We start from the raw sequence: 20,752 nt of genomic DNA on the forward strand, positions 1-20,752 counted from the left end.
TGTATGTAGTATGTATGTGGTATGTATGTAGCATGTAGTATGTATGTAGCATGCATGTAGTATATATGTAGTATGTATGTAGCATGTAGTATGTATGTAGCATGCATGTAGTATGTATGTAGTATGTATGTAGTATGTATGTGGTATGTATGTAGCATGTAGTATGTATGTAGCATGCATGTAGTATATATGTGTTATGTATGTAGCATGTAGCATGCATGTAGCATGCATGTAGTATGTATGTAGTATGTATGTAGTATGTATGTGGTATGTATGTAGCATGTAGCATGCATGTAGTATGTATGTAGTATATATGTGGTATGTACAGTGCCTACAAGTAGTATTCAACCCCCTGCAGATTTAGCAGGTTTACACATTCGGAATTAACTTGGCATTGTGACATTTGGACTGTAGATCAGCCTGGAAGTGTGAAATGCACTGCAGCAAAAAAGAATGTTATTTCTTTGTTTAATTTTTTTTTGAAAAAAATTGTGAAAAGTTTATTCAGAGGGTCATTTATTATTCAACCCCTCAAACCACCAGAATTCTGTTTGGTTCCCCTAAAGTATTAAGAAGTATTTCAGGCACAAAGAACAATGAGCTTCACATGTTTGGATTAATTATCTCTTTTTCCAGCCTTTTCTGACTATTTAAGACCCTCCCCAAACTTGTGAACAGCACTCATACATGGTCAACATGGGAAAGACAAAGGAGCATTCCAAGGCCATCAGAGACAAGATCGTGGAGGGTCACAAGGCTGGCAAGGGGTACAAAACCCTTTCCAAGGAGTTGGGCCTACCTGTCTCCACTGTTGGGAGCATCATCCGGAAGTGGAAGGCTTATGGAACTACTGTTAGCCTTCCACGGCCTGAACAGCCTTTGAAAGTTTCCTCACGTGCCGAGGCCAGGCTTGTCCGAAGAGTCAAGGCTAACCCAAGGATAACAAGGAAGGAGCTCCGGGAAGATCTCATGGCAGTGGGGACATTGGTTTCAGTCAATACCATAAGTAATGTACTCCACCGCAATGGTCTCCGTTCCAGACGAGCCCGTAAGGTACCTTTACTTTCAAAGCGTCATGTCAAGGCTCGTCTACAGTTTGCTCATGATCACTTGGAGGACTCTGAGACAGACTGGTTCAAGGTTCTCTGGTCTGATGAGACCAAGATCGAGATCTTTGGTGCCAACCACACACGTGACGTTTGGAGACTGGATGGCACTGCATATGACCCCAAGAATACCATCCCTACAGTCAAGCATGGTGGTGGCAGCATCATGCTGTGGGGCTGTTTCTCAGCCAAGGGGCCTGGCCATCTGGTCCGCATCCATGGGAAGATGGATAGCACGGCCTACCTGGAGATTTTGGCCAAGAACCTCCGCTCCTCCACCAAAGATCTTAAGATGGGTCGTCATTTCATCTTCCAACAAGACAACGACCCAAAGCACACAGCCAAGAAAACCAAGGCCTGGTTCAAGAGCCAAAAAATCAAGGTGTTGGAGTGGCCTAGTCAGTCTCCTGACCTTAACCCAATTGAAAACTTGTGGAAGGAGCTCAAGATTAAAGTCCACATGAGACACCCAAAGAACCTAGATAACTTGGAGAAGATCTGCATGGAGGAGTGGGCCAAGATAACTCCAGAGACCTGTGCCGGCCTGATCAGGTCTTATAAAAGACGATTATTAGCTGTAATTGCAAACAAGGGTTATTCCACAAAATATTAAACCTAGGGGTTGAATAATAATTGACCCACACTTGTATGTTTAAAATTTATTCAAATTTAACTGAGCAACATAACTTTTTGGTTTGTAAGATTTATGCATCTGTTAATAAATCCTGCTCTTGTGTGAAGTTTGAAGGCTCTAACTTATTTGCATCTTATCAAACCTGCTAAATCTGCAGGGGGTTGAATACTACTTGTAGGCACTGTATGTAGCATGTAGTATGTATGTAGCATGCAGTATGTATGTAGCATGCATGTAGTATATATGTAGTATGTATGTAGCATATATGTAGTATGTATGTAGCATGTAGTATGTATGTAGCATGCAGTATGTATGTAGCATGCATGTAGTATATATGTAGTATGTATGTAGCATATATGTAGTATGTATGTAGCATGTAGTATATATGTAGTATGCATGTTGCATGCATGTAGTATATATGTAGTATGTATGTTGCATGTAGTATATATGTAGTATGCATGTTGCATGCATGTAGTATATATGTAGTATGTATGTTGCATGTAGTATATATGTAGTATGAATGTAGCATGTATGTAGTATGTAGTATGAATGTAGCATGTATGTAGTATGCATGTTGTATGTATGTAGCATGTATGTAGCATGTAATTTTTTTTTTTTACATTCAACACATTAGCCGGATGATGGGACTACTACTGTCCCATCATTGGCTAATGTGTCAATCACTGTCATGGTAGCAGGCATCGCCCGATGGGACTTGTAGTCCCATCGGACGATGCCTGCACAGACCCCCGAAGCCTGCACAGACCACCGGCAGGCCGGCACAGCCCCCCGGCAGGCCGGCACAGCCCACCGGAGCCTGCACAGACCACCGGCAGGCCGGCACAGCCCCCCGGCAGGCCGGCACAGCCCACCGGAGCCTGCACAGACCACCGGCAGGCCGGCACAGCCCCCCGGCAGGCCGGCACAGACCACCGGAGCCTGCACAGACCCCCTGGCAGGCCGGCACAGCCCCCCGAAAGGCCCGTACAGACCCCAGAGAGGCTGTACAAGGCAAAAACAGGGTTTTTCTTATTCCGATACCGGAAGTCCCATAGACTTGAATGGGACTTCCGGTATCGGAATCGGCGATACCGATACTTTTTTTTAAGATCGGCCGATCCATTCCGATCCGATACTTTGAAGTATCGGACGGTATCGCTCAACTCTAATCCTGAACAATTTGCCTTACATTTGTCACAGGTCACAGGTGAGGATGTTACCTTTAGTAGCCATTCAAACCCATTTGTGTCAACGTCTGTGCATGTTATCAGGCCAAAATCACCAGGGTATGTAAATTTTTGATCAGGGTCATTTGGATGTTTTGGGTTGTCATTATATACTAAAAAGTTCCAAACGGCGCTCAAACAATCAAAGAATAAATACCAAGCTAAATATATAATCTGTCTTCATCTTCACACAAAAATGGTTCAAGAGTAAACATACAAATAATGTTGCTGTTAATGTCCAATGTGAGGAAAATTTATTAATGTCACCAGAGACACAAGGTAGTTAATGAAATGTACTTACTAGAATTTAAATTAAAGTAAAGTAATGGCACTGAGTCACGTGTTTCCCCAGGAGTCCCGGATTCAATATTTTTTCAAGACGAGTGGTTTGTGGAGTTGAGGCTGCAAATTTGGACTGATGATGGTTTGACGGCTAACCTCGTGCTACGGGAGGTGTTCCTCATCATTGTGGCATTAGTATTTATTGGCCAGTAGAGTTCGAAACAAAGATTTGCTTTTGCTGTGAGTCTGAAGGGGCGATGAGAGCCATAAAATCATTATCTTCATCTGATTATGCATTGGTGAGAGTTTTACAACATCTGGTTTGGACAGGCTTGAATTTTAACTTGTGGGTTACCGCAGTGGTTGGGTCTAATGTAAATTACCCTATTCGTGAAGCTCTTTCTTGTTCACAGAGGGATCATATTTGGAAGCTGACGACTCAAGCGGAATCAACATGGCTGTTGTGTCCAGTGGAATTGTGGAACCTTCCTTTGGAGCAGTAAGGGATTTATTATCCAGGTTGTTATCGGTGCGAACGTGGGCACATTGCGCAATGGCGTGGGGCATTTGTGAGGACTGGAAGGCAACGTTGGAGGGGGAGTTGAAGATGAGAGCAAGTTATTATTGTTACTTGGGCATAATTGGGAAGCAGGATGGTCGGTCCCAAAACTGTCCAACTTTATGTCTGGTTTAGCTTTTGGTTTTAAGTTCAGGGGTTACAGGATTTAACAAAATCCTTTTTGGTTCTTCAAGCGGTGAAGGGCTGGAAAAAAGGTGGGAGGGTATTGGATGGGAGATGCCTGGTGTCTTCTGAAGTTTTCTTGTTAATGGACATCTTTTCCTCTCCAGGGGACATATCTCTTTTTAATTTGGCTTTTTCATTGGCGTTTTTTGGGGCTTTTTGTTTGGGAGAATTAGTCAGTCCATCCAGATCTCAGAAAGGTGGGTTGCTTAGGCAAGATGTGGATGTGTATGAGGATAGAGTGGTGATATTTATCTGGTCTTCTAAGACAGACGTTGAGGGGAAGGGTTGTAAGGTAGTATTATTTGAAGTGAATGGTTCCCCAATTATGTCCAGTGATGTGTATGAGAAATTTTTTGAGAAGTGGATCGGTGGGTGCCCTGTTGGTACACGAAGATGGTTCATTTTTGTCATGTTTTCAATTTATGACAATATTTAGGAGATCAAAATTCAAAGTATTAAGGGGTGCTCACTCTAGACGTTCCTTGTAAAGTCGGTGCTCAGAAGAAGACTAGTCCAAAATAATCAGAAAAACTTCGGCACTCAAAAAACTATGTTCATGATATTATGTCTTTTTTGAATATCTGACCATCAAGCTGTGATGGGACTCAAGAATTATCAGATAATACTTCTTGATATTTTGATGTATTTTCATGGATTTTTCTAAATATTTGGTTAGTGGTAATTGAAATGCTTCTTATGTATATATATCTTATGCTGTGTTTTATATTTTCATGCAGATGTAGGCTTGACAAAGGCTTATATTAGCTGAAACGTTGCAAGTGTCTGAATGTTCAAGAATATTTTTTTAGAGGGTTGTGTCTTCTATACCCTGATTTTCTTTTGTAAAAGCCTCCACCTGACATTTTGTGAGAAAGAATAATAATAAAAATAATTTTGAGTGCCGAAGTTTTTCTGAGTATTTAGGAGATGTTTGGAACAGGGGGGCATTCCTTCACAAAACTACAGTGGGCACTCATTCTGTATTGGGGCGGCTACAGAGGCAGCTAGGAGGGGTCTGGGGGAAGAAGTGGTAAAGAGAATTGGTCGATGGGAGTCTGTGAGGTTCCGATCGTATGGTCGCCCGGCCTTGGTATAAGTCTGTGAGTAAACATGTAATTGTATGATTTTACTTGGTTGTTGTGTTTTTGTTTCATTTCAGAACATGGACAACTGCTCAGGTGGATCATGGGACATTCCTTTGTCTTTTGGGCTGCACTGAGGGCAGCGGTTCATCTGGACGGGCGGCAGCTGGGTGTGCCAAAAAATGTAGCGGTCTTGAGGTGGATTGGAAAGCAGGTGATGGTTTGGAAGCATTTAATCTGGAATTTCACAGATTCATTTGATTGGATCTAGCTCCGGATGTGTTGGTGTTACATTTAGGGGAGCAACGTGGTTGGCGACGTTTCGGCTCATGCAGAGGGCTTGATAAAGGCTTTGCATGAGCTGAAACGTCGCCAACCATGTGGGTCTGAAATAAAACCACATTTTTTACTCTTTGAAAAGGAGTGCTGCCTTCAGTTTTTTCATATGTGAATTTTGGCTTTTGGGATAATTGCTTGGGAGGCCTGTGCACCTGAAGATTTTGGATTGTGCTGTTCCACTTTCTCATGTTGTATATATATTTATGTGTTATGATGAGTCACCGAAGGAGGAAAAAACAAAATACTAGCTAAGTCTAGAAAAACCAGAGAGGTTGGCAGCTATTGGATTGCAGACCCCTGAACCTATCCACAACAACTAGCAGTAGCAGTGGGGGGTTCCTACGGTGCCCTAGACCCCTCGATCACAGCCGGAGAACTACATAGCCTAAAGGCAGAAAGGGGAAAACTAAACTGCCCCAGAGCAGACCCCAAAGCAATAGGCAGCCCCCAACATATAATGACGGTGAAGCAAGATGAAAACACTAACACAGATAGAAAGATAGGTTGAGCAAATGATGGGGCCCAAGCTAACTAAAATAGGACAGGATAGGAAAGCTGCTGTCTGCCATCCGCAAAAACCCTATCCAAAATGTGCCAACCGACTGATAGGAAAAAACAGGCCCTGAAGAGGCTAGGCTTCAAAAGACTATATCAGCACTCAGGTAAATTCTGAAGACAGAGCAAAAGATAAACAGATCAGAGACAAAATTGGAATTCAGCTCACCCCCGGCCGGGGACAGCAGAACTCCCAAAAAACAAGGCAAAACAAAAACAAAACTGAAGTGTACAAAGCAGAGCAGAAAAACTTAGCTTTGAGACGCAGGAATCAGACTGGTCTCCAAGAATCCAGCAGGATCACCAGCAAGGCAGAAGGGCGTCGGCTGCCTTACATCCAGTCCTCAATTCCAGCCACCCAGTCATCATCTAGCTGCCCAGGTGTTTGGTAATCAGCCTCACTACCTTCCTTCACCAGAGGAGGGAGTTCATCAGACCTCAACGGTGAAGGGAAAAATGAACTCACAACATTTATGTATATGCATATGAAAACCCTTCCTACTTATTTCTCTCCCATATCAATTGAGTAATACCGTTTTTGTATTTGCTTCGCTACCTAATATTTATAAACTTGATATTCACCACCTCAGCTTTTTTCTACGTATCTCTAGTTGAGAAATAAACTCTATTTGTTACTACTTCACTCATTCCCACAAATTTCACTTTTAATTTTGCTTTCTTCACCAATTTTTATTGTGGAATTTCATACACAACACCTGTTCACACAATAAAAATCCACTTTTCTACCTTCTCTTACAAATTTCACTTTCCGCATTTTTATTATAGGCAGCATAAACCAAGGAGTAGTAAAACAAATACAGCCCTCTGGGCAAAAATAGAAAAACAAAACAAAATGGTAGCACAAACACAGTCCTTCTGAGAGCAGGGTACCTCACACTCACCGCTTGCAGAACACACATAGTTCAGGTTGGTTCCGGCACAATCGCTACTCTGGAGTGTTTCCTCTCCAGACACCAAACACTGCTGCCTACGGAAGTCAACTGCTTAAGCCCTAGACCACACCCTGGGGTGGAGATAAGGTGAACATCCTCACACCCATTCTATGGATGTCCATATAAAACTCAGCCCATTCTATAAATTAGCTGTAACCCCTTACTGCACAAATTATGCTGGAAAAAAATCTCTGGGTTTTATATCACTGACCCTATTAAGCGTAGTGAAACATATCTCCCCTCCAGCAATTTAACAGTTACTTTGTCACAATATAAATACTGTATTTTTCTGATTGTAAGACGCTCCGGATTATAAGACACATCCCACATTTTGAGGAGAAAAATAGGAATTTATTTTTCAAATAAAATGGTGGTGCTTCTTATAATCTATGTGCCTTATTGCTTAAGGGGGCGGTGGCTGTGGTGAAGTGGGGTCACTGCTGGAGGAGGCAGGAGTGGGGTGATGCTGCAGGCTACAGGCTGGGATGAGGGGGTATCCAATGTGCAGTGTGCCGCTGCAGGTGTCGGGTGCTGCGTATGTTCAGTGCTGCAGGGGGGTCTGGTGCTGCGGGTGCCCGGCGGTGCTGCAGGAGATGACATTTCAGCGCTGAAATCTCATCTCCCGAGATCTGGATGCCGAAATCTCCATCTGCACATGCACCACCCCGGCGGCCATTTTCCTGGAATCCATCACACAGGAAACGACAAAACTGGGGGGGCTCTGGCCTTTTACAAAATGTTGGCAGAGCCCCCTGCAGCATCGGAGACCCCACAGCAGCACCGGAGACCTCAGCAGCACTGCCGGACACCCCCTCACCCCAACCTGCAGCAACAGTACTGGTAAGGTACATACGCATTATAAGACGCACCCCCATTTCACCCCCAAATTTGAGGGAAAAAAGTGTGTCTTATAATCTGTAAAATACGGTAAATATATATATATATATATATATATATATACTGTATATATATATATATATATATATACACATATATATATATATTCCTTATATGTTTCATTTTCTATATTATTTTCGTTAATGTTAATCCTCTTCTCTACATTACATTGTCAAAATATTCCACTGTGGTCATCGACCACAGCCTGAATTGATCCAGACATCTCCCATTATTTATTTTACCACTTTCTTTATGTCTTGCACCAACCACTTACACTCCACTATATCTTTCTCTACAACAATTATCACTGGTTCCCTCTTTCTTTAATAACCCCTTACCCCCCCCCCACCAAGGCTGTTTGCACCTTCATAACCAGGCCAAATTTTACAGTTCTGATCAGTGTGATTTAATGTGATAATAACTCTGTAACACTTTAATGGATCCCGCTGATTCTGAGATTTTTTTTTTGAGACATAGTGTACTTCATGATAGTGGTAAAATGTCTTCTGTAGGACTGTTGTTTATTTGTGAAAAAAATGGAAATTTGGCAAAAGTCTTGAAAATTTTAATATGTATGCCCTTAAATCAGAGAGTTACAGTATATCACATAAAATAGTTAATAAATAACATTTCCCACATGTGTAGAAAATAACCTAATGTGACACAATTCTAAAAACTGCTCCTGTTAAAGGGAACCTGTCAGCAGGTATCATTTTATTCAGAATTACTATGCACAACCCTGCTGACAGTTTCCCTTTTATGGTGCTCAAAACCACATTCAAGAAGTTTACTAACCCTTCGGGTGCTTCACAGAAATATTTACAATGTGGAAGTAAAAAATGAACATTTATCTTTTTTCTCCAAAATTGTTTTAGACCCAATTTTGTTATTTTTACAAGGGTGACAGGAAAAAATGAACTCCAAAATTTGTTGAGAAATTTCTCCTGAGTATGTCGATACCCCGTTTGTGGGGGAAAACTACTGTGTGTGTGCGCATGACATGACTTGGAAGGGTAGGAGATACATTTGACTTTTTTAATGCAAATTTGTTGGAATAATTAGCGGATGCCATGTGTTTGGTGTGCCTCTGATGTGCCTAAACAGTGGAAACCATCCACAATGACACCATTTTGGAAAGTAGACCCCTCAGGGAAGTTATCTAGATAAGAAATGAGCACCTTGAATCCCCCAGGTGCTTCACAGAAGTTTATAACATTGAGCTGTGAAAATAATAAAATCTAATTTTTCCCACAAGAAATTTTATTTCCGCTCCATTTTTTCATTTTCACAAGGGTAACAGGAGAAAACGGAACCCAAAATTTGTTGTGCAATTTTTCCTGAGTAAGTCAATACCCCCATATGTGGTTGAAAACTACTTTTGATGCACAGTGCAAAGCTCAGAAGGGAATATACGCCATACTGGAGTTCAGATTTTGCTGGGCTGGCTTGAGGGTGCCATGTCAAATTGAAAGAGCCCCTGAGGTGCCAGAACAGCAGAACCCCGCACAACTCAAAAATATTTCCTGGATCTGTACATTCCTCAACCAAGAATCTTCAAAAACCCTATCCATGCCCACGTCATCTCCCACCTGGATTACTGCAACCTCCTGCTCTGTGGCCTCCCCTCTAACACTCTCACTCCTCTCCAATCTATTCTAAACTCTGCTGCCTGACTAATCCACCTGTCCACCCACTATTCCCCGACCTCTCCCATCTGTCAATCCCTACACCGGCTTTCCATTACCCTAAGACTCCAATTCAAAACCCTAACCATGGTATACAAAACCATCCGGAACCTGTGTCCTCCATACATCTGTGACCTCGTCTCCTGGTACTTACCGGCATGAAACCTCCAATCCTCACAAGATCTCCTTCTCTACTCCCCTCTTATTTCCTCTTCCCACAATCGCATACAATATTTCTCCCGTGCATCACCCCTACTCTGGAACACTCTACCACAACATATCACACTCTCGCCTACCATAGAAACCTTCAAAAAGAACCTGAAGACCTACCTCTTCCAACAAGCCTACAACCTGCAGTAACCACCAATTGACCAAACCATTGCCCGACCAGCTCTACCCTTGCCTACTGTATCCTCACCCATTCCTTGTAGATTGTGAGCCCTCGCGGGCAGGGTCCTCTCTCCTCCTGTACCAGTCATGAGTTATATTGTTTAAGATTACTTTACTCATTTTTATTATGTTTACCCCATCCTCACATGTAAAGCACCATGGAATAAATGGAGCTATAATAATAAATATTAAAATAATAGTAAATAAGAGACACCATTTTACAAACGACACCTCTCAATTAATTCATCTATGGGTGCAGTGATCATAGTGACTCCACAGGGGAGTCATAGAATTTCATACCATTGGACAGTGAAGAAAAAAATACATTTTTACCACCAAAATTTTGTTTAGCATCAGATTTTACATTTTCACTGTGGGAAATGGGTAAAAATGTCACCAAAATTTGTCCCACAATTTTTGCTGAATATAGAAATGCCCTATATATTGTTGTACAATACTGCTTAGCCACACAGTGAGACTCAGGAGGGACGGAAGGCTATTTGCCTCCTGCAGCACAGATTTTCCAAGAAGAGTTTTTGGACTAAATATACGGATTCCTAAGTGTTAGAAAAGCAGAATCTTCCCTCAAGTAACCCTATTTTGTAAATTATACTCCTTGGGGAATTTATCTACAGTTGCAGCGACAATTTTGACTCCATGGGTGTTTTCCAGAAGCAAGCAGTAGTCGATGTTGCTGAGTAAAAAATTGCAAACTGCCATTGTAGTGACCAGTATGTTGTAGTGACCAGTACGATGACCGGTTAATGTTTCTGGAGACACGCATCCGTCTAGCGGTGCAGTGAGCATGTTGATACCACATGTGCCTCACAAAGCTTTATACCATTTGGCAGTGTAGAAAGAATAATTTCATTTTTACAGCTAAAATATGTTTTAGACCTAAATTTTTAATTTTTGTAAAGGCTAATAAGAAAAAATGTACCTCTGAGTTTGTTGTGCAATTTCTCCTGAGTGCTTCAATTCCCTACATGTAATCGAGAACTACTATTGAGGCACAGTGCAAAATTTTGAACGGAATAAGCACCATCACTTTCTGCAGATTTTAGCTTCTGTTTGGGGGTGCAATAACCCACTGGGAGAACCCGTAAGGTGCAAGAATAGCAGAACCTCCATAACTGACTCCGTTTTACAAGCTACACATCTCAATATATTCATCTAAGGATGCATTGATCATATTGACACCACTGGGGGGTCACATAATTTTATACCATTGGGCAATGAAGAAAAAATTATTAAATTTTTACCACAAAAGTGTTGTTTTAGCCCCAGATTTTACATTTCCACAACGGGAAGTGGGTAAATATGGCACCAAAATGTGTCCCACAATTTCAGCTGAATGTAGTAATACCAAATATGTGGTTGCTCAGTACTTTTTCGCCACACGGCGAGAGTTGAAAGGGATGGACAGAGCTCTATTTGCCTCCTGAAGCACAGATTTTCCTAGAATAGTTTGCAGAATTCATATACAAAGCCCCTAAGTGCTAGAATATCAGTATCCCCCTCAAGTGACCTAGTTTTGGAAATTATATCCCTTTAGAAATTTATTTTCAGGTGCAGTGATGATTTTGACTCAATGGGTGTTTTCCATAATCAGGCAGCAGTGGATGTTCCTGAGTGAAAATTGCAAACTACTATTGTAGTGACCAGCACGATGTTCTCAGCTCATGCTTCTGGAGACAAAAACCCATTTGTAAATTAGGCGACCTCTCATCGCTACAGAAATGCAAAACATGTGGACGCTAACTGCGATTTAGGCAAACTGTGGTGCTCAGAAGGGAAGGGTCAGTTGGATTTGGGAGTGTAGAATTTGCTGGATATCTTTTGGGGGCAAAGAGCCATAGTGTTTTCTAGAGCCTTTGTGCTACCAGTAATATGGAAGCCCCCCATATTTCCATTGATAGATTATGGACCTGAGAGGGGACTTGCTTTTTTTGTGGATTGATTTGAAGCTTTTGCTTTTGGAACATTTTACATAACGTTTGTGATCACATTTATCGTCCACTCTTTGGTGAGCACTTACTTTGTAATTTCCATATAAATCTCTGAGTGTCGTGGTTCAGATGAAACCCCAGAGGGAGACACTATGGATTCCGTCTGGTCTCTGTTGAGCATTGTCCTTCTTTTCAGAAGTGCACAAAACTGTGGCCAACTGCACTTTTATGCTTACCCAAAAATACAGACACCGCCGTATCACAGGTCAGACAGCATCCATAATGCTTCCATTTGCCACACTGTAGGGAATCTTCCATCAGCATTCCACATGAATCAAGTATTTCAGAGATTTACAAACCCCAGTGTAAGCGCTTAGTGTAGAGCGCAGGATAAATGTGAGCTGAGCCTTACAGCGATCTTTGGGAGGAAGAATGAACAAATCAACAGAAGGTGAAGAATTGGTATTCATTTTATACGCCATTCCTTGTGCAGTATAAGTGATTAGACGACTTTATTCTTTAGGTCAGTGCTATTACAGCGATGCCAGATTTACGTAGTTTTCTTTATGTTTTTTTAGCTGTCACACACTAAAACACTTTTTTCTGGCAAAAACTAGCTTTTTTATCACCATATTTTGAAAGCCATAAATTTTCCACTTTTCTGCCAACAGAGTAATGCAAAGGCCTGAAGGACAAGTTGACATTTTTATTGGTACCATTTTCGGGCACATGACATTTTTTGATCGCTTTCTATTCCGATGTTTGGGAGGCAGAATGAACCACCAGCAATTCAGGAATTGTTTTTTGGTTTTGTTTTGTATGCTGTTCTGCGTGTGGTAAAATTGATCTGGCAGCTTTATTCTTCGGGTCAGTACGATTACAGCGGTACCCTATTTTTTTTTTTTGTTTTGGGACTTTTACACAATATAAACTATTTTACAGAAAAAATAATTATTTTTGCCATCGCTTTATTCTAAGAGCTATAACTTTTTTTTTCCCTCTGATTGAGCTGTATTGTGGCTTGCTTTTTGAGGGACAAGACGACATTTTCAGAGATACCATTTTTATTTACAATTGGCTTTCTGATAGTTTTAGTCCTCTTTTTGTATGGTGGTATTTTGACAAAACATTGTTTTTTGCCTTTTTTTAATTTATTTTTTTAACGGTGTTCACTAAAGGGGTTAACTAGTGGGACAGTTTTATAGGTCGGGCAGTTCCAGACGCATTGATACCAAATATGTGTCCTTTTTCTGGTTAATTTATTTTTTCATAAAAATATTTATTTGTAGGTAAAATATATATATGTTTTATTATTTTGTGATTTTTTTAATAGATTTTTACAATTTTTTTACACTTTTTTTACTTTCTAACTTTGTCTCACTATTGGATTTTCACTTTTTTCAGGCTAATTGCTGGTACAGCATAGGAATGAATGCAAGAGAATTCCTACGCTGTACAAACTGTCAGCACTGCACTAACTGATAAATTTGTGAAATCATGCACTGAGCATGATCTAGCAAGTTTGCTAGATCTGGTGACCCGGATGTTGTCATGACGACATTGGGTCACCATAGCAATGGCAGCGTCCTTGTGATGACATCGCGGGGTTCCGATCAAAGGGCAGAGGGGGTTTCCTCCCTCTGCCCCCTCTCTAAGTGCTGTGATAGATTTCCTGGCACTGAGTTCGAATCAGTTGACACTGTGCGCGGGCGATTGCCATGATGTATTTATACATCCAAGGTCGTAAAGGGGATAATACCTCTGTGGCATGTGGTTTTACCTATCATCCACACTTTTCGGTTGTCCCTTCGTCCTCTTCTTCCCAATGGATCAATCAATTTATTTACCCCTTTCCCATTTTTTTCTCCTAACACTGCATGGGTTTGTTCCCCCCAAACACTTCTCCAAGCTACACCTTTTTTTCCAATTTTCAAACTCATTTCTCTGCTGATTATATACTGCTCAAAAAAATAAAGGGAACACAAACAGCCTGTTGCAAATGTAATAGTGTTCCCTTTATTTGGTTGAGCAGAATATTTGATTCTTTCCTATCAATCTCTTTCTTTTTTCTTCCTCATTTATTTTTCTATCCCCTTTGCAATCCTATTATTAATCTACTTCTCAATTTCCTCTCCTCCCGCCACACTTCCTGCACTCCTGTTTTTTCAAATTTTCTTTTTGCCATTTTCTTCAGTTTCAGTTACACCTCCAGACTTATTAAATACCTGTCCTTGAACACTTGCTTTGCAATGGGTTTTTTTTCACTTAAAAAAAGACACTAGTCTAGCGATGAAATGCGATGTGGAAATAAAAACCGTTAAACTCATCTAGGTCCTAAGAACTCTTCATTACAGCTGAGCAGCCCGATATCATGTTATAGTTCTAATTGGTCAACTCTCTTGGAGGAGATCATCTCTAGGCATGAGGCAGGGGCAGCTTCCTTTCTCTTTCCTTGCACCAAAAAAGAATCACCCAATGGTCTTGTGCGCTTTTGTTCCTTTACAGTTTTTCTACCAGTTATAGGTAATGTCACTGTTGCGCTAAATTTAAGCCTCTTCTTGATGGCCGCCTTCAATGTTCCAGGGTCTATCTCATGCCTTGGAAATATTCTTATATCCTTCTGACTCATAACTTTCTTCCTCTGAAATTATTCTACTTGGTATGATTTTTTTTTTTATGACATAAACCTGGCATTTTAACAGGGATTTAGACTTTTTATAGTCCTTGAATTTGAGGAATATTCTATTCCCAAGCACAATATGCCACAAATAAATATTCGGTGGGGATTCTATCTCTTTGATATTAACTTATTCGAGAATGGGAATTCCTTGACTTCTATTGCTGATGCTAACTAAAAACAAGGAAAAAGCATATTTAATTAACTCTTATGGAAATCTATCCAGTCGATCATTGGTGTCTATTGTTATTATCATTTATTATTATAGAGCCATTTATTCCATGGTGCTTTACATGTGAAATGGGGTATACATAATAAGGCTGCGTTCACACGTTCAGGTTTTTTCGCGTTTTCGCGGCGGGTTTTACTGCGCGATTTTGCAGCGAAAACGCAAAAAAAACAGCATCCCATGCATTCGTATGGAATTCCGCAATGCTGTGCTAATGCTGCGGATTTTACCGCTGCGGAATCGCATCACGGAAAAATCTGCAGCATGCTCATTAATTTGCATGTGCCCACCATGCGAAAAGTAAGCAGAACATTTGCGGATGGTACCCACAGTCCGGAGGAGAGGAGACTGTCCTCTGGGCTCTGAGTACCAGATCCCTGTAAAAAATAGAATTAAAATAAAAAAATCGGGTTATATTCACCTTCCGACGTCCCGCGCAGCGTCCCCAGGCTTCAGCGATACACGCGGTAGCTCCCGTTCCCAGTAATGCACTGCGATGACCTTTGCTGATGTCGCGTCTCAAATTGCTGTAGCCGTCTCGTGCGACAGCGACGTCATCAAAGGTCATTGCCGCAATGCATCACTGGGAGCGGGACCTGTCGTAGCATCGCGGAGGCCTGGGGACGCTGCGCGGGACGTTGGAAGGTGAATATAGCCTGATTTTTTATTTTTTTTATTATTTTTAACATTATATCTTTTGCTTCTGATGCTGCACAGACAGCCTCAATAGTAAAAAGTTGGTCACACTTGTCAAACACTATGTTTGACGAGTGTGACCAACCTGTCAATCAGTTTTACAAGCGATGCTATAGATCGCTTGGAAAACGCTATCATTCTGCAAGCTAATTACGCTTGCAAAACGCTAGTTTTTCCGCAGGAATTTAAAATGCGATTTTCCCGCAGAATGGAATTCCGGAATTCTCGTGGTAACTTCCGCTGGAATTCCGCTACGTGTAAACTTAGCCTAAAAATGAGTAAAGTAATCTTTAACAGTACAAGTCATGACTGGTACAGGAGAAGAGAGGATCCTACCATGAGGGCTCGGTCTACAAGGGATGGGTGAGGATACAGTAGGCGAGGGTAGAGCTGGTTGTGCAGTGGCTTTGTCGATTGGTGGTCTATGAAAGTAATACATTTTTAAAAAAAAAAAAGTCTTCAATCAACTACCTCTTCATTAAACTATAGCAGCTGTCTGCCGCTATGCAGCAGACTTTCCACCAGGGCCGCCATCAGGGCATTACTGCCCTGACTGGCGTATGGGGCCCGATGGGCAGAGGAGGCGCATCGGCGCAGCTAAACTCTATTGACATTCGGGCCCGCCAGCATCTGATGTTGGGAATGTTTAGTTTGCAAAAGAGAAGACTGAGAGGAGACTTAATAGCTGTCTACAAATATCTAAAGGGCTGTCACATTGTAGAAGGATCAACTTTATTCTCATTTGCACAAGGAAAGACTAGAAGCAATGGGATGAAACTGAATGGGAGGAGACACAGATTAGATATTAGAAAAAACTTTTTGACAGTTAGAGTGATCAATGAGTGGAACAGGCTGCCACGAGAAGTGGTGAGTTCTCCTTCAATGGAAGTCTTCAAACAGAGGCTGGACAGACATCTGACTGGGATGATTTAGCGAATCCTGCTTTGAGCAGGGGGTTGGACCAGATGGCCCAGGAGGTCCCTTCCAACTCTACGATTCTATGATTCTATGATTCTATGTCACTGTTAGTCGCCGGCTAGAGCGCGCTTCAGCAGCTTGGAGGGACAGAGCCTCGCCTGCCGCTGGAGCACGGCCAGATAAGAAGAACTTGTTTTATTTTGTTTGTTTGTTGTTTTTTTACAGCGGCGATCTGGGGGGCCGGGGGCAGAGTGCTGGACATGGGGCAGAATGCTGGACCTGGGGCAGAATGCTGGAGACTGGGGCAGAATGCTAGACATGGGGCAGAATTATGGACAAGGGGCAGAATACTTGAGACTGGGGCAGAATGCTGGAGACTGGGGCAGAATGGTGGACATGGGGCAGAATGCTGGAGACTGGGGCAGAATGCTGGACATGGGGCAGAATAATGGACAAGGGGCAGAATGCTGGAGACTGGGGCAGAATGCTGGAGACTGGGGCAGAATGCTGGACATGGGGCAGAATGCTGGAGACTGGGGCAGAATGCTGGACATGGGGCAGAATTATGGACAAGGGGCAGAATGCTGGAGACTGGGGCAGAAGGCTGGAGACTGGGGCAGAATGCTGGACATGGGGCAGAATGCTGGAGACTGGGGCAGAATGCTGGACATGTGGCAGAATTATGGACAAGGGGCAGAATGCTGGAGACTGGGGCAGAATGCTGGAGACTGGGGCAGAATGCTGGAGACTGGGGCAGAATGCTGGAGACTGGGGCAGAATGCTGGCGACTGGGGCAGAATGCTAGACATGGGGCAGAATTATGGACAAGGGGCAGAATGCTTGAGACTGGGGCAGAATGCTGGAGACTGGGGCAGAATGCTGGACATGGGGCAGAATGCTGGAGACTGGGGCAGAATGCTGGACATGGGGCAGAATAATGGACAAGGGGCAGAATGCTGGAGACTGGGGCAGAATGCTGGAGACTGGGGCAGAATGCTGGACATGGGGCAGAATGCTGGAGACTGGGGCAAAATGCTGGACATGGGGCAGAATTATGGACAAGGGGCAGAATGCTGGAGACTGGGGCAGAATGCTGGAGACTGGGGCAGAATGCTGGACATGGGGCAGAATGCTGGAGACTGGGGCAGAATGCTGGACATGGGGCAGAATTATGGACAAGGGGCAGAATGCTGGAGACTGGGGCAGAATGCTGGACATGGGGCAGAGTGCTGGAGACTGGGGCAGAATGCTGGACATGGGACAAAATTATGTACAAGGGGCAGAATGCTGGACATGGGGCAGAATGCTGGAGACTGGGGCAGAATGCTAGAAATGGGGCAGAATTCTGGACATGGTGCTGAATGCTGGACATGGGGCTGAATGCTGGACATGAGGCAGAATGCTGGAGACTGGAGCAGAATGCTGGACATGGGGTAGAATGCTGGAGATGGGGGCAGAATGCGAGACACGGCATGATTGGAGACACTGGGCAGAAAGGAGATATGGGGCATGATTGGAGACAGATGGGGCAGGGTTGGAGACAGATCGCACAGGATCATGGGGCAGGATGGATACGATGGAGATCATGTGAGGAAGAATGGATACTCATGAGGGCAGGATGGGAGAACATATGGCTAAAGCCAGGAATGAGACACACGAGGGTCAGATGGGGGATATTATTACCATAGGGGCTTTTATTACTGCAGTGATATATTTAATTTTTTGAGGATACTGTTTTAAATGGGGGAGGGGTCCTGTTACTGTGCAGAGCGACACTATGTCACCTTTATTTCTTCATGTGGTGTAATGTAGAAGTTGGGAAAAAATAAGTAATATGTTTTGCAAGCGGAGCTCTAGATAACTGTGCTATTTCCTGCAGAGACGAGTCCTGGCTGGAAGACGTGATGGCTATCTGTGCTGGATGAATGAAAAGCAAGGATGAAGGACTTCACCTAAAGACATCACTGGTGAGTTAGTGTGTTACCTGTACACTGACACTATACATTGTATACTATATACAGAGGTCCTGTGTATAATGTCACCAGTGATCACTGTGTTACCTGTACATTATACACAGAGCTCCTGTGTATAATGTCATTGATCACTATATTACCTGTACACAGACACTGCATACTAAATACAGATCTCCTGTGTATAATGCCACTTATGGTGATAGTATTATGTTTTTTATTAATGATCAGAATTGTAGTATTCATTCACCATCTGGTGGTAATATGTGGTCTGGGCATGGTGTGGTGGTATTTGTCCCTTGTATGTGCTATTATTTGGTCACTTTGTGGTGGTAATATGTGCTCTGGTCATGGTGCGGTGGTATTTGTTCCTTGTATGTGATATTATTTGGACACTATGATAGTAATGTGGTCTGGTCATGGTGTGGTGGTATTTGTTCCTTGTATGTGGTATTATAGGTCACTATGTGGTGGTACAGTAATATGTGGTCTGGACATGGTGTAGCGGTATTTGTTCCTTGTATGTGATATTATTGGTCATTTTAAAAATTGAAAAATAAATAAAAATATACCTAAATTGTATTGCATATTTTAACAAATATTTAATAGGTTACAGTAGAGTAGAGTCCTGCCAAAATTGTCTACCCTGTTATGGTGGCGGCTTTAAAAAATCTTTTGTCCAAAGCAAAAGCTGCCGGCTATATGTGTGATCTGGTGATGGGAACTGTTAATGTGTGATTGGTGAGAAGTGGTGTTTTTCCAAGAGAGAGCGGTGGGACTGTGGACAGTTTGAGAGGTGGAGCCTGGGCAGAGTCTCAAGGGGGCCTTGAAAATTTTGCTAGTATGGGGCCCCAAAATTCCTAGTGGCAGCCCTGCTTTCCACTCCCACCCCCCATTCTACCTAAGGCATTTATGGGATATCCTTTGAAGAGAAAATGTCATGCATACAAAATTGTTGCAAATTTAGTGATGCAAACCCTGAGACATAATCAAGATTTATATCTTTTATGAGCAGTTTTCAGAAAGAGAGTTAGTTGGAACTCTTTCTACAAATAGAATTTATTATAGTAATTAGGTTTGGTCATTTTAAAATGGAAATAATAAAAATATATATATAGGTAGTTACCTCCCACATTAATCTGTTATCCATGATTTCATCTACTTCACTTGGAATTCGCTTTTCTCCAGCAAATGGGCCAAACTTCTCACCCTAGCACAAAGCAAAGAAGTTAAAATTAATGCTTTGCAAAAAATTGTGAAATGCTTAATCATGGATTAGGGTTGAAGCATGATAAAAAGACAAAGTTTTTGAAAATTCTTATGTTTTTGTACAGTATTTGGAGCTTTTCCACTTAAGGTCCCGTTACACATAGCGATGCACCAGCGATCCCAACAACGATATGACCTGGTCAGGATCGCTGGTGTGTCGCCACATGATCGCTGGTGAGCTGTCAAACAGGCAGACTCACCAGAGATCAGGACCAGTGAGGACACGGGTAAGTAAGTGCGCGTCGCTTAGTTACCCGCTGTGTACCCTGGATACCAGCGTGCTCGTGCTGGGATCGGGTATCCAAGGTAATCATCGGGTAACTACGCAAGTAGAATAGGTGCCTAGGACTGCAAAGGGTTAATAAAAAATAGTAACAACACAGTAGACAGCCTACAGACATCGCCGGCCTCACGAGGCTGACTGTACTGCAAAATCTGCCCTCTGATCCACTTGTCCCGGAGCCCCCTTGCACGGCCAGGAAGAGGTACTGTGAAGGGTTAATACTAAAATTAGAGTTGAAGTTTCATTTTATCCATTCTTTGGAGGTTTCGTTTCTCCATTTTTGTTGTTGTAAGATAAATTTTTGTAATTGGCATGGGCTGTCATGAAACCAGACTGTTCTCATCAGGTGCAAAGATAAGGGAGGTGGGAATGTAAAACTCTGAAGAATATGCCATTATACTACTTTCTACGCTATTTAGGTATGGATATATATGTAGTTTCCGGTTTTCTTGCAATATTATTGGCTTATAAAGTGAAATGATGCTATTGGTACTTGAGAACCTTGCATAATTAAGCAAAAGATTATAAAAGATGTGACTAAAATAAAGGGGCTTAGTGATCTGCCTCGATCCTCCCGTACAGAGACCCCAGTCTCCGTGTGGTCATTTGAGTTGCTAGCAACACTGGAATAATTTGGAAATCACTGGATCAACCGTGAAGGGTTAATTTAGCCCTCCCAAAATAGCTACCTCGACAGTACCAGTGCAGCCTGCAGCCGAAGTCTCAGTAGCGCAAGTGCTGATGTCACACAGAGGACCCAGCATCACCCGGAAGTGACGAGAGAAGTCAGCAGCAATGGAAGGGCCTGTGCAAGGCTGCACACAACTGATTGATGCAGGGACAGACCCGGTCCTCATGGCCACTGGA

At 42.5% G+C, this 20,752-nt stretch overlaps 1 protein-coding gene across 1 annotated transcript in view; it reads right to left on the minus strand.

Moving 5' to 3' along the window:
* Positions 1-20,752, minus strand: part of PRDM5 (PR/SET domain 5) — a 462,601-nt gene that overhangs the window by 408,135 nt on the left and 33,714 nt on the right. Inside the window, exon 3 of the mRNA XM_073571995.1 lies at positions 19,460-19,543. Within this exon, the coding sequence (XP_073428096.1) occupies positions 19,460-19,543 (84 nt within the window). The remainder of the gene's footprint in view (positions 1-19,459; positions 19,544-20,752) is intronic.

Source organism: Dendrobates tinctorius, unplaced genomic scaffold (assembly GCF_039654945.1).
Source record: "Dendrobates tinctorius isolate UK_male_01 unplaced genomic scaffold, ASM3965494v1 ptg000030l, whole genome shotgun sequence".
Lineage (NCBI taxonomy): Eukaryota > Metazoa > Chordata > Amphibia > Anura > Dendrobatidae > Dendrobates > Dendrobates tinctorius.